Source organism: Pinus tabuliformis, chromosome X (genome assembly GCF_031772625.1).
Source record: "Pinus tabuliformis cultivar Carrire ecotype Pingquan chromosome X, CPIR1, whole genome shotgun sequence".
NCBI lineage: Eukaryota > Viridiplantae > Streptophyta > Pinopsida > Pinales > Pinaceae > Pinus > Pinus tabuliformis.
Genome location: NC_142308.1, coordinates 17,467,158 through 17,481,452, shown reverse-complemented (window position 1 = coordinate 17,481,452; position 14,295 = coordinate 17,467,158). Strand labels below are relative to the sequence as shown.

The window sequence follows — 14,295 nt, the reverse complement described above, 5'->3', positions numbered from 1 at the left end:
ATATGCTCCATGACATCTACTTCACATCTCCTTCCATGTTGAGAACATCAAAGCTTTATTCAAATTCTTCAAAATTACAAAGTACAACAAAGCTCTCGAACGCTTTCCAAAGCCATCAAGGAAGAACTACAAACTCCAAGCTAAATAACTAAAAGCCAAGTCAAGCTAGCTAATGAAGGAGAGAGATTTCCTATTTATACAAAAAGATGAGAATCCATCTCATTAATGAGAGTCCATGAATCTCTCCCTCTACCTCTAGAGTCCTAATCAAAATAGGAACTGATAAGACACATGTCTTCTTAGAATTACAATATAATTAGGAGATGTGACACATATCCTCATGCTCCCATGATTCTTTCCACTCAAATTCGAATTTGGCCTTAGAGTGCCACATAAGGGTCTTCTAGAAGCCTCCTTTCAACCTACACATGTCAACAATCTCAACCCACTTGTTAGGTATAAGAATATGCACATTATTTTCTAATTTTTAACCACAAATTCACTTAAAAGGCTTAGAATTAATAAATATTGGAAAAACATAAATGTGGCCCAATGATAATGAAAGTGGGATGAATGTGGTGAAATAGTAGTGAAATGGAGGTGATATAATGGACATAATAGTGAAAGTGTAATGGAAATGAATGACATTTTAAAGACTCAACATACCCCCCAAATGAAGTTATTGCATGTCCTCATGCAATATATATTACATTAACTCTTTTGATCTTTGAGCTTTGGCTTAACTTTGCATGATATCATTTGATAACTTCATATTTTTGCAAAGTGTTTTACTTGAATAGCAACATGGTTGGTTCTTGTGTTACAACTAATTTTTTTTATTTTTTTGTTGTTGCATTCTATTTTGATTTTTGAACTTTGCATAATGATATTTTGATTATTGTTGCGAAGTATATCTTTATTGGATTGCATGATGGTTGGTTCTTGTGTGACAACCATGATTTTGTTTTTATCTAATTTATCTTTTAAGCACTTTTTGAAAAGCCATTATATGCTCATAATAACAATGTAATAGTTAATATATGTTGGAAGTATGTGGGCTCCTGAATATGATATGGATATGGCATATGAAGATGAATGTATTCGCCCCCCCCTCCAACTGATGGTATTGACAATTTAATGAAATGAGGAAGAGAAATGTTTTTCCAACAATTATCATTCTAGCTTCTTATGGAATTATATGGTCAAAAGTTAGAAAATGACGTACCTTCACTTACCCTTTGAAATGGATGAGTTGTATGTGTTGTGGCTGAAAAATTCTGATCATATTCTTCTTCAAGTGGCTGAACAAGAGAAGTCATGGATAGAAAGATAAGATGACTTTTTATTGCTTCTACTAAAACTTGTTGAATCTGCTCCAAAATGCTGAAAATAATAGTCTTCATGTCTTCAAAACTCATTGGCACAATTCCTACTATGTGAAAATATGTCCTGATGTCGAACATAGCAGGAAATTGTTGGCTTAGTGGCGATTAATGGATGCCACTAGTCAACACGAGAACTCTCACCATTGATGACAATGAGAGTCAAGATGTCCAAACACATCTTGCTAGGTACGAATGATTTTGTCGATGTCGAGTCACCTAGAAGATCTGACGAACAAGGGACATTAATGTATTCCCATTGTTTGTCAGTATGAGAACTTTCCATTAAGGCATGCAAGCCTCAAGGTGTTTTTACAAAGAACTTACACTCAAAGGACTATGGACTCAATAATTTGCATTAAAGCAGGGCTTATTTGCGAAATGAAAACGACAGGAAATGGAAGATGAAAATGGAAGATGGCAATGGAGAGTAGAAATGGAAATGGGCAATAAACATGTGAATGAACCTCTTGCTTTTATTTGTGGGTTATGAATGGAAAAAAATGGATGGAAAGTGTATGTGAATGTAAATGGAAAATATGGAGGAAAATGAGATGAATGGTTTATTATGAGGTATGGATGTGATGGATGGATATGATGGAGACAATAGTATCTGAAAGTTTTTCAAATGTTTGAATATGATTTTACATCAACATATTTTCTCTTTGTTGTTGATCATCCTCTTATGAAACAAATTGGTTTCTTAGAGAGACACCATTCTCTTGTAGTCATTTGTCCTTCCTCCTGGAACTTGCAAAAAAAACTAATACTTCTTCTGCAATGGAATGTAAGATTATCAAAGGAGAGAGGTGATCAATCTCTCTAGTTATGATATTTACACACAAAACTAAGAATTTGTATTAATGAAACAAGTTCTCAAAGGAAAAATCAAAAGAATTTATACCTGCTTTGGAATTGGACTTTAGCTGCAGAATGTCGACGGTTTCTGTAGCTAAAAATCTTGAATAAAAAGTTAGCCATTCATCTTTCATCATCAGTCCAAAATTAATCAATACCTTCAGAAAAGTGAGCAAATAACTTATTCATTTCATTGATTCAAAATTATTATTTTTTTTCTTGACATGTGGTGACTTAGTTGTGGCAACTCAGTGATAACACACAACTTGACTTCCCTTTGACCGGGGTCTTTTTCATCGAATTGGATCAAATGAATAGGACACCATCCATGTACTGACATTTCCCCAGCTACCCATGTGGCTTGTTTTGCTTGATGACACTTGCAACTTAGAGTTTAACAAAAACAGCTACAGAAAGTTGAACCAGCTGTGGAAAGTTGAATCAGCTGCGGAAAGTGGCTGAAACAGTCAACCATTAGTTTTCTTATTTAAGTTATTTTTTTCATTGTCTGCATGTAGGAACTCTGTGAATGGTAGTGGCATATGGAGCAAACCAGGGTACCTACTCTTTTGTTGCTCATTTTTTTTATTTTTTATTTTTATTTTTATTTTTATTTTTAACCCGAAGTGTCACTTTCCTACTGCCTTCTGAATCATAAACCTTGAAGATGAATTTAATCTTTTGGTTACTTAGCAATTAGGCACGGGAACAATTTCAGAGCACTTCGACTATCAAAAAGATGCTTATGCAAAAGTGCAAATATGCAAGAGCTAGTATGCAGAAATGATAGATTATTTTCAAGATCAAACGAAAACCAATGATTTCAAGAATACCATTATAATGCACCAGACTTTGATATGATTTAGATCAGCCCACAATTAGCATGCAAATAGTCCCAAAATCTCACTTGAAAAACAAACAAGATAATACTTATTGAGCCTTTAAGTGTATTAGGATTGTCATAACTTATTTTCAGGACCAAACTTCGAAGATTACACTGTTGTAGCAGTTATATCAGACTTTTGAAATTCACCAGACTGCTAAGGAAAATGAGCAACAAAGCTTCAACTTATAGTTTGATAAACAACTGAAGGCACATCATGATAAAACCTCCACTCCTTCCAGTTTCTAAATCATAAAATAACCCATTTCCCTTTGCTGTCATGCTTCTATTTTCTATTTTCTGTGCCCTGTTCATTATAAAATATGGATGACCATTCGGATTGGCCAATTTTGTCTACCTCATTCACATTTTCACCAGTGATAATTTGAAAGTACCACGCTACCCATTACCGTAATCACCAATTGAAAACAGAGTTATGCTGAATGAATAACCCATTAATTATCTTCTTCACCACTCATTCGTTTATAAAGTTCATGTAAATGGTTTTTTTTTTTAAGAGTAGAGAATGAGTAAATAAATATGATAATGATTTCATTCATGTCTTTGAAATTCACTCACATTCTCCTCTTTAACGCATTATAAAATCAAATTTCAGTGCATTATACCATGCAGTTCTACCACTGAGAGCGATCACTCCTCCACACAGAATAATTATGCACTCAAACTCCACTATCATAGTCCAAGCAATATGGATGTAAAAGAGTCGTATTCACTTGGTCAAGTTATCCAATTTAGCTGTTAAACAGTTGGAGTGGAGAAGTTCAGTTGAAGATGACAAAGGCGTACTCAACTGGTTCACGTAATGGAATTAATTCACAAGCAGAGCCGTCTTCAATTGGGATTACAGGTGTCAACAGGTGGCAATAAAAGGCAGGAGACGTGGTGGCAAAGGGTGGAAGACGTATAGTTAATTATCAGTATCCCATTGATTTCAAATCAGAAGCAGCCGAAAATCAACTGTCAGTTAATTAATTCAAATCCCGTTTTTTTCCTCGCGGCCTGCAAAAATGGGCTCCAAAGAACCGATAATTTCTCCCAAACCGCCACGAATATCTTAAAACGGTTTCTGGGTTATCTAATTGACCCTACTGGAAAAAAAACCCATGTTTTCGTTTTTTCAGATTCGTCTCCGTTTGGCCAAATCGTGCTCTCAAAGTTTGACGTTTTTCTCTATTTACGTTTTTCCTGAGTTGTTGCATTCGGCCTGTAAAGTTTCGAATCAGTACCAATACAGTGAAGATGACCCTAGCACTGAAGATGACTCTAAGAGTGAAGGATATGAATGTCCAAGAGGTGTGAAGTCAGCTCTACAAAGGGCAACATCAGCGTAGTCAACCTTTCTTGGCACATAAGGCCTGTTAATCTCATTGAGATAATTCTGCTCTTAAAACACATTCTCTTATTCTCCGCCGGTGTAAATATTCAAACCCTGGATCTATCCCACGATAATTACAACCCATTTCTCACAGTAAGGCTTGCCTCTATTACACAGAAGCATACGGATCTGATGCTTACAAAGCATAAGCATCAAGCAATGGTGCATACTGTGTCAGGTCGATATAATGGGACTTGGGGAATCTGATCAACAAATGGCACATATCTTGGTGCCTTAGTATTATCACGAACAAGTTTCCTAGGTCTATTTTCTTTTGGATCATGAGAGTTCTGAGCAGGTATCGGTCAAAACAACTGGAACAATTTATTTATTTATTTATTTATTTTTTTAATGTTTTTGCAGGTTCATTTTAAGGTCAAAACTTGAACAGGGATGCAGATTTTCTTGTTGAAGCCACAGTGAAAGCTAGGATTCAAGATATCCATTGATATTATTATTATTTTTATTTTATTTTATTTATTTATTTATTTTTTTTTTTTTTTCTGAAATTGTAAATTTTTATAAAAAAGATTAATGATTGATTGTTAGAGATTTCAGCAAAATCACATAGAGAATCATTTGTCGACGCGTTTCGAACCAATTAGTGTGGTTCATCGTCAGGACAAGTTGAGAAACAAATCTGAGCGATCCGTTAAATAGAGTATGCAGGTCCTTCAACGGCTATATGAACAGGCAACGGTTAAAAAGTCCTTTAACGGTTAAAATATATAAAAATAAATAAATAAATAAATATATATATATATATATATTATTTTAGTTATTATTATTATTATTTTTTAATTAATTAATTAATGTATTATATTAACCTCAAGTTAATATTACTATATTAATTTTAAATTAACATTTTTGAATATTATTATCAATAATAGATTAGGGTAATTTATATTTTATTTTTATATTCTATTATTATTATTATTATTAATTTTCATCTATTTATTTATTTATTTTTATTATTATTATTTATTTATTTTATTATTATTATTATTTATTTTATTATTATTTTTTTATTTTTATTTTTATTTTTATTTTATTTATTTTATTTATTTATTTATTTTCTTCTTCTTCTCTCTTTTCTTTTTTTTATATATATTTTTATTGTTATTTTTATTTATTTATTTATTTTTATTTTATATTTTTATTATTATTATTATTATTATTATTATTTTATTTATTTATTTATTTTTATTATTTTTTTTTTTTAATATATGAGTGAAATGAATAAAATTGCAATTAGTTAATTATTAATAATCTAGGTCTAGGGTGAATAATTAAAAGGGTGAAATTACTATTACTAAACCAATGATATCAAGAGAAAACAATGACCAGCTAAACAAACAGAGAGGGGTCAGGCGAAGAAGAGGCTAAGGTAAAAGGGCTGGGATCCAACACCTACTAATCTTCCAGCCGTCATCCCTATTGAGATTCAAAGGTCTTTTCTCGATCTCAAGGGCTTCCCTCAATTTTCGATGGTGAAATTGTGCCACTCTTGCGATAACTTGAGCCTCTTCGATACAGACTTGATGTTTAGTTTTCTCAGCATGCTCAGCCAAGGCTGAGGACTTTGCCCTACCATGCCTCAAGTCTGCTGCATGCTCACTGATCCTTTGATTAATTGAGCGATTAGTTTCACCAATGTATGGGGCCCCGCAAGAACAGGGAATGACATAGACCCCTTTCATGTCTTTAGGGTCAACAAGATCTTTAACAGATCTCAGCGAGCTACGGATGGTGTTAAGAGGTCTAAAGGTCGAGGGGATATTATGCCTCTTAAGAATCCTGGCGATCCTATCAGTGGTTCCTTGGATGTAGGGGAGGTGTACCCCAAGGATCCGGTCTTTAGGATCTTTTTGGATAGAGGGCTCCTTCCGGGCCTTGAGGAAGGCTTTTTGACCTAGGTGTCTACTGTAACCATTTTTAACGAAGACATCCAGGAGATGAGCCTTCTCCTTCGCTAAGTTTTTCTCATCAGAAATTCTTAATGCACGAGTAGCCAGCGTGTTGAGAACGCCTAACTTCTGAGCAGGGAAATGATGAGAGCTGGCATGGAGATATTGGTCGGTGTGAGTCTTTTTTCGAAAGACTTGGTGGGAGAAGGAACCATCAATATTCTTTGAGATGAGAACATCCAGGAAGGGAAGGCAACTGTTGACTTCCTTTTCCATAGTGAACTTAATGGCGGAGGATTGTTCATTGAGATGACGGAAGAAGAGATCCAACTCATCATGACCATGAGACCAAACGACACCAGTGTCATCTACAAACCTCTTCCAAAGCTTTGGCAAGAGACGGGCTGAGGACAAAGCTCTGGACTCGAAATCTTCCATAAAAAGATTTGCGACGACTGGGGATAGGGGGGAGCCCATGGCCACCCCACAAGTTTGCTCATAGAACTCTCCTTCGAAGCTAAAAAAGGTGGAAGTAAGACATAACTCAACTAACCGAGCGGTATCAGGGTCAGTGAGCCTATTGATAACTTCCATGGCCTCATTGATGGGAATACAAGTATAAAAGGAGACTATGTCAAAACTAACTAGAATATCATCGGGGTCAAGCTTCACCTTCTTAAGATCATCAACAAACGACACAGAGTCTTTTACAAAGGACTCTGTGCAGCCAACCAATGGTCTAAGCTTTAAGGCAAGGAATTTTGCAAGAAGGTAAGTAGGACCACCGATGGTATTGACAATAGGTCTTAAGGGAACCCCTTCTTTGTGGATCTTTGGAAGGCCATAGATCCTAGGGGTGATGGGGTTGCTTTCTATGAGCCTCTGGGAAAAAGAATCAGTAAAATTACAGGACTTGGTAGCAAGAGCAACTGCTTTTGAAACCTTCTTTAAAGGATTCTTGGACAGCTTTTTGTAACTTCCACTATTGTTAAGATGATCCAACATCTTGGATTGGTAATCATCCTTGTTAAGGATGACTGCTGCCCCACCTTTGTCGGCTTTTAGGACAACAATATTGTGATTTTGGTTTAAGGTTTTCAGAGCCTCAAACTCAGCTTTGTTGATATTACTACGGGGCGGTTTTGCCTTCCTAAGGGCCACGGCACAATCTTGCCTAATCGTGTCCTTAATTTTATCTGGAAGGCTCTTAATACCAAATTCCACACTGCAGATGATGTCTTCAACTAGAATTTTCTTCGGAGCTAAGGCAAAATTAAGACCCTTACTTAAGAGACTAAAGACAGATGGGGGAAAGGAAAAGCTAGAGAGATTGATCACCTTATTGTTGGGGGGTAGAGGGTGAGAATTACTCCCCGGATCAAGGTTATTATTATTATTATAATTTTTAACGATATTAATGTTATTATTAATATTATGATTTCGTCTTATATTATTATTATCATTATTAAAATTCTGTTTTATATCGAACACCTTATTATTATTATTTTCATCAATATTAATAGTATCATTAATATCATTATTTCCTTCCCTATTATTATCATACACCTTATTATTATTATCGTAAATATTATTTTTATTATTATCGTTAATATCATTATTTCCTCCCCTATTATTAATGTTATCGTTATTCTGACTCTGTCCTATATCATACCGTTTATTATTATTATTAAAGTGATACATAATATTATTATTATTATAAATATTATTATTATTATTATTATTAACGTACCTAATATTATTATTATTGATATAATTATCATTAATGTTATTATAATCTACCATAATATTATAATCATTACAATTGTTATCGTTATTATTAAAGTAATCAATCTCAATATGGATCTCACTCTTAAATAAATAAATAAATAAAATATATATATATATATATATATATATTTAAAAAAAAAAAAAAAAAAAAAAGAGAGAGAAGAAGAAGAAAATAAATAAATAAATAAATAAAAATATAAAATAAAAATAAAAATAAAAAATAATAATAAAAATAAAAAAATAATAATAATAATAAAATAAATAAATAAAAATAAATAAATAAAAATAATAAATAAATGAAAATTAATAATAATAATAATAATAGAATATAAAAATAAAATATAAATTACCCTAATCTATTATTGATAATAATATTCAAAAATGTTAATTTAAAATTAATATAGTAATATTAACTTGAGGTTAATATAATACATTAATTAATTAATTAATTAAAAAATAATAATAATAATAACTAAAATAATAAAAATAATAAATATATATTTATATATATATATATATATATTTATTTTTATATATTTTAACCGTTAAAGGACTTTTTAACCGTTGCCTGTTCATATAGCCGTTTATATAGCCGTTGAAGGACCTGCATACTCTATTTAACGGATCGCTCAGATTTGTTTCTCAACTTGTCCTGACGATGAACCACACTAGTTGGTTCGAAACGCGTCGACAAATGATTCTCTATGTGATTTTGCTGAAATCTCTAACAATCAAGTATGGATCACAGAAGTCTAAACTCTTTAAAGATTAATGATTTTCAATTTCAGGCAGCAAAAGACTTCAAAGAAAATATGCTAAAAACAGGACTTTGACTGAGGTCTTAGGCTGGTTTTTCATCGATCTGAGCTGGGTGACTAGGATAGGATCCATGTCGGGACAATTCTGGAGATGCCCATGTGGTCGGTTTCTTCATTGGACGCTTGTAACCTGCTAAACCTTGAAATCAGCTGCGGAATTCTCAACTAGTTGCGGAATTAGGCCACATTCCGCAACTAAGTTGCAAAACCTTATTAAAACAGGATACAAAGTTTTGAGGACCACTACAAACCATAACCAGTAAATTTTGGACAATTTGAACCTATCAAAGTAGTTGGGTTTCATTTTTATTTTTATTTTTATTTATTTTTATTTTTTTATTTTTATTATTATTGAATCAATTGAAATGATGAAGTTTATTTTGTCTCCCTTTTTTTTTCTTTTTTTTACACAACAATTATTTTTCTAATTCTCTAGATCACACAAAGTGCAGGAGGAGAGCATACTCAAGAATTATTAATTTTTTAGATGTAAGAAATAAGGTCTCCTAATTACACTTCCCCGGCAACGGCGCCAAAATGTTTAGTCAATTTAATGTCTTAAATTGCTCTACATAAATTATCAATCCGGGTATCGTAAACTGATGAAGTGTGGTGCATTATATGTGCTTAGTTAACATTTTTCTTACTTCGTTATTTTATAGATTTTATTTTGTTTTGGGGTTTTGTTCTTGTTGATCTCCTAAAGTATCTAATGCAAATGGAAATCCTATTCTAGGGTCTTAAGAATACTTTTAAAGGTCAAATATGGAAGTAGATTTCAAGACAAGGTCTATGTCCCTAATGGTAACTTCCAAAACTTAGCACTTCAAAAGATCTTAAAACATGTTATTGATGGAATTAGTACTTAAACAAAAGTGTAAGTATGCAGCTACTTTAATCAAGCAAAAGATGAAATACTGATCATGAAATCACTATCCCTGCTGCTGTCTAAATACAAGAGAAATGAATTAAGCTACTGCACTCAGAAATCCAAAAATTGCAAGTAAAGTAAAGCTAAAATCAAATTACATCAACTCATATTCTGACCCCTCACCATTAGTCTCACTATGGCTTTCAGAGGTAATCATAAACAACTTGAGCAATCTGATATCTATTTGCAGAAAAGTAAACTTAAAATCAAATTACATCAACTCATATTCTGACCCCTCACCATTAGTCTCGCTATGGCTTTCGGAGGTAATCATAAACAACTTGAGCAATCTGATATCTATTTGCAGAAAAGTAAACTTAAAATCAAATTACATCAACTCATATTCTTACCCTTCGCCATTAGTCTCGCTATGGATTTCGAAGGTAATCATAAAAAACTTGAGCAATCTGATATCTATTCGCAGAAAAGTAAAACTAATATCAAATTACACACTCATACTTCAATCCCTCACCATTAGTCTCGCTATGGCTTTCGGAGGTAACCGTCAATGAAATGAGCAATCCAATATCTAATTGCAGAAAAGTAAACTAAAATCAAATCACAACATTCATATTTCGATCCCTCGCCAATTAGTCTCGCTATGGCTTTCGGAGGTAATCGTTAATGACATGAGTGAGTTGATTTCTAAACTAACTTAACAAAGCAAATGAACAAGACTGAAATCAAAGCATAAATGAAATTGAAAAGCTAAAAAAAAATAAGGTCAGCAGAGAGGCAAATCTCATGTCACTATTTGATGCAAAAACATGTAAAGAAAAACTAATCTACAATCAACCGGTTGAACACACTTACATGAATTAAAATTGCATGAATGGAAAATCAAAACTATCAAACTTGAAAGCAATCAAATGACATAATAAAATCAAAGCAAAGTTACAAAATGAAATCTACTCTACCTTACATTCTAATATGCTCCATGACATCTACTTCACATCTGCTTCCATGTTGAGAATATCAGAGCTTTATTCAAATTCTTCAAAATTACAAAGTACAACAAAGCTCTCCAAAGCTTTCCAAAGCCATCAAGGAAGAACTACAAACTCCAAGCTAAATAACTAAAAGCCAAGTCAAGCTAGCTACTGAAGGAGAGAGATCTCCTATTTATACAAAAAGATGAGAAGCCATCTCATTAATGAGAGTCCATGAATCTCTCCCTCTACCTCTAGAGTCCTAATCAAAATAGGAACTGATAAGACAAATGTCTTCTTAGAATTACAATATAATTAGGAGATGTGACACATATTCTCATGATCCCATGATTCTTTCCACTAAAATTTGAATTTGGCCTTAGAGTGCCACATAAGGGTCTTCTAGAAGCCTCCTTTTAACCTACACATGTCAACAATCTCAACCCACTTGTTAGGTATAAGCATATGCACATTATTTTGTAATTTTTAACCACAAATTCACTTAAAAGGCTTAGAATTAATAAAGATTGGAAAAGCATAAATGTGGCCCAATGATAATGAAAGTGGGATGAATGTGGTGACATAGTAGTGAAATGGAGGTGATATAATGGACATAATAGTGAAAGTGTAATGGAAATGAATGACATTTTGAAGAGTCAACAGCGTCCACACACAACCTTTACCTGTTGTAAAAAAACCTAAAACAGAAGGGCCTCCCTTTAATTCTGAACTTGTATATTGATCCCTGCCTTCATTATCTTTGCCTTCCTGCTTCGATCCTTTTTAATTTTCTTGGTCACCTTCTTAAGACGTTCATAACACTTTGAAGCCCGAGACTTCCATATTTTAACTTGTCGCTTCTCTTCCTTCACCTCCCCTGCCAACTTTGTGTTTGCTCGTTTTCGCTCTGTACGTTGCTCTTTAATGGCTCGGTTTAACACCTATAAGCCATAAACATGTTGCTTGAGTTCTTCTATATCACTGTGTAAACAGAGGGTGGAGTTCTCCATTCTCAATTCGCGAGTGCCGACTTTTCAGCAGTCGACTCTAGACATGTGCCATCATTATCAAGGTCGAAGTTATCCTGGCAACCTTTCAATTCCTGCATTGTAATATCATTAAGAGTTTCATTACCCAGAATATCAATGTTACTAAGGGTCTCAGTGCCCTGCATTTTTACCTTATCAGGGGTTTTAGTACCCTGCTCCTTAGAGTTATTAGGGGTTTCAGTACCCTACTCCTCAGAGTTATTAAGGGTTTCAGTACCCTGCTCATCTATCTCACTAGGGGTTTCAGTACCCTGCTCTTCGAAACCGTTGAGGGTTTCAACACCATTCTCATTCATCACATCAAGGTTTCAGTACCCTTCTCATTCATCACATCAAGGGTTTCAGTACCATGCTCTTCAAAATTGTTGGGGGTTTTAGCACCCTGCTCATTCATCGCATCAAGGGTTTCAGTACTCTGCTCATTCATCATGTCAAGGGTTTCACTGCCCTGTTATTCAAAATTGTTGTGGGTTTCACCACCCTGTGCCCTGTCATCCAGCTGACACTTTGTTGAGTCCTTACTTGTACTCGACATTACCTTTATTTTCTTCATTCTGCCAAGGAGGACCGAAAAGGGTGTGTCGTCTTCCTTCTCCACAAAGTCACCATCAAGCACTGTGTGGGCTTCTACCTCTACAAGAATTGAAAGATTATCTTTACCTAGTGAAGCAGGTGGCAAGTCATCCAACGGTATCGGAGAGGTGGATTGAACCTGACCCATGCTTGAGGAGGCAGTTCTTCGCCTGGCCGACCTCCTGATTTCTATAGGATGAGGGGTCACCATTTCTAATTTCTCATTTTTTCCTACATTCCTCTTCTGAGCCGACTTCAATTCTTCTACACTCTTATTTTGAGTCGACTTCTCTACACTTTTATTTTGAGTCAACTTCTCTACACTCCGCCCTCGAAACTCCTCCAAGAATTCCTCCCAAGTCACACTTCTAGCTTCCAGTTCCTTCTTAACTAATATTGTGATCAGCCCGTGGTGATATAATTTGCATGCAGCCTGATTGGATTTTCCTTTCTAAACCCCCTTCGCCATCTTTTCTAAACTTTTGAGAAAATAATATGGGAAATTTATGAGCTTACCGGACTCAAAGTGCAAGAGTAGGCATATGTGGTAGAGGAAAGTTAGTAAATAGCAACCCTCGCAAGTAAGGAACTTCCGCAACACATATAGTTGATCCTTCCACTTCCCTATCATGGCATTCCGCTAGAGGTCGTTCTTCCAGTCTACCTTCTGCTTTGGGTTGACCATGAACCGACGCCAAAGTTTCTTTTCTAGCTTCTCCGTATTGAACCATTTATCCCCTACTGCTGACAACCTTGTGGCCTGAGATATTGACTCTTTTGTTACTGAAAATTCTAATGAACTGACCTTGTCTCGGCTCCCATTGAAGGTCCGGGCAAATGGTATTGCCATAGTTGAGTATAACCCATCGAACTTCTACAGGAATGGGAGGAACCCGGATTCCTACAACATTGCAAGACTATTCCTGTACTCAGTTGTATGTTCCATCTCTATGGATCATGGCTCGATCCTTACAAGTGCCATGTCTGTTCAAATTCACCCACAATTTGTTTCAAAATTATATCATAGAAAAAAGAACTTAAATGATGATTGAGCTACACGCCCACCGTTATATCAACCATTTCCCAAAGGGTCATGCTTCATCATTAAAATTACACGAATGCGAATGTAAATTGGTGTCAGTACAGGCAGGCTATAATGATTGGGAGAGGCGGTAGTTTAGACAATAATTTCACATAACAGTCATGCAAGGTCGAACATGGGGTGAGGCTATTATTAACAGGTGATGAGTTTTTCAAGGGAAGGTAAGTATGAAATTCCAAGAGAATCGTACCACTCTGCAATTACTCCATGATTTCACATAAAACATAATTTAGTACTTATTGAAAAGATAAGATTTTATAACCTAAAATATCCTTGCACTTAAATGTTTTCTCCCTAATCTAGTAAATGATGAAACAAATAATTAATCATAATATAAATTGAATGTCATTATCTGCTAGTGGCACAGTTGTTATGCTTGTACAAAGGTTCATGAAACAAAATATAAGCTTCAATACGCATTTCTTCTGCACCAGGTATTCCTGCACCAGAACATGCATTTTTCAATTGGGCACACTCAGCAGTGAGGATTCCTGCACTAAATCGTGCCTGTACTTGAATGTGCCTGCACCAACCATGCTTGCACCGAGCGTGCTTGCACTTCAGACATGCTTGCACTACCCATGCATGCACCAAATCTTCTTGCACTTTGAACACACATTCCTGCACCAAGTATATTTGTAGCATAGTAGGAGCCAAACAAGGTTTCTGATAGAATACA

General features: G+C 34.6%; 1 protein-coding gene across 1 annotated transcript; it reads right to left on the bottom strand.

The window, feature by feature from the left end:
• Nucleotides 1-5,901: 5,901 nt before the first annotated feature.
• Nucleotides 5,902-12,725, bottom strand: LOC149138102 (uncharacterized). Its single transcript, XM_089450250.1, has 3 exons — nucleotides 12,480-12,725; nucleotides 12,257-12,389; nucleotides 5,902-7,688 (listed from the first exon to the last, which is right to left on the bottom strand). Exons 1-3 carry the CDS (start codon nucleotides 12,723-12,725, stop codon nucleotides 5,902-5,904), a joined length of 2,166 nt encoding a protein of 721 aa, XP_089306376.1.
• Between the last annotated feature and the right edge of the window lie 1,570 nt (nucleotides 12,726-14,295).

Excerpts from the sequence above, each read along its gene's own strand:
- LOC149138102 (XM_089450250.1), bottom strand. The coding sequence starts at position 12,725 with ATGGTGACCCCTCATCCTATAGAAATCAGGAGGTCGGCCAGGCGAAGA. Across the intron at positions 12,390-12,479 it reads GCAGAATGAAGAAAATAAAG|GGCAGTGAAACCCTTGACAT; the intron begins GTAATGTCGAGT and ends TTTGAATAACAG. Across the intron at positions 7,689-12,256 it reads TGATGTGATGAATGAGAAGG|CTCCGAAGAAAATTCTAGTT; the intron begins GTACTGAAACCT and ends ATTTTGCCTTAG.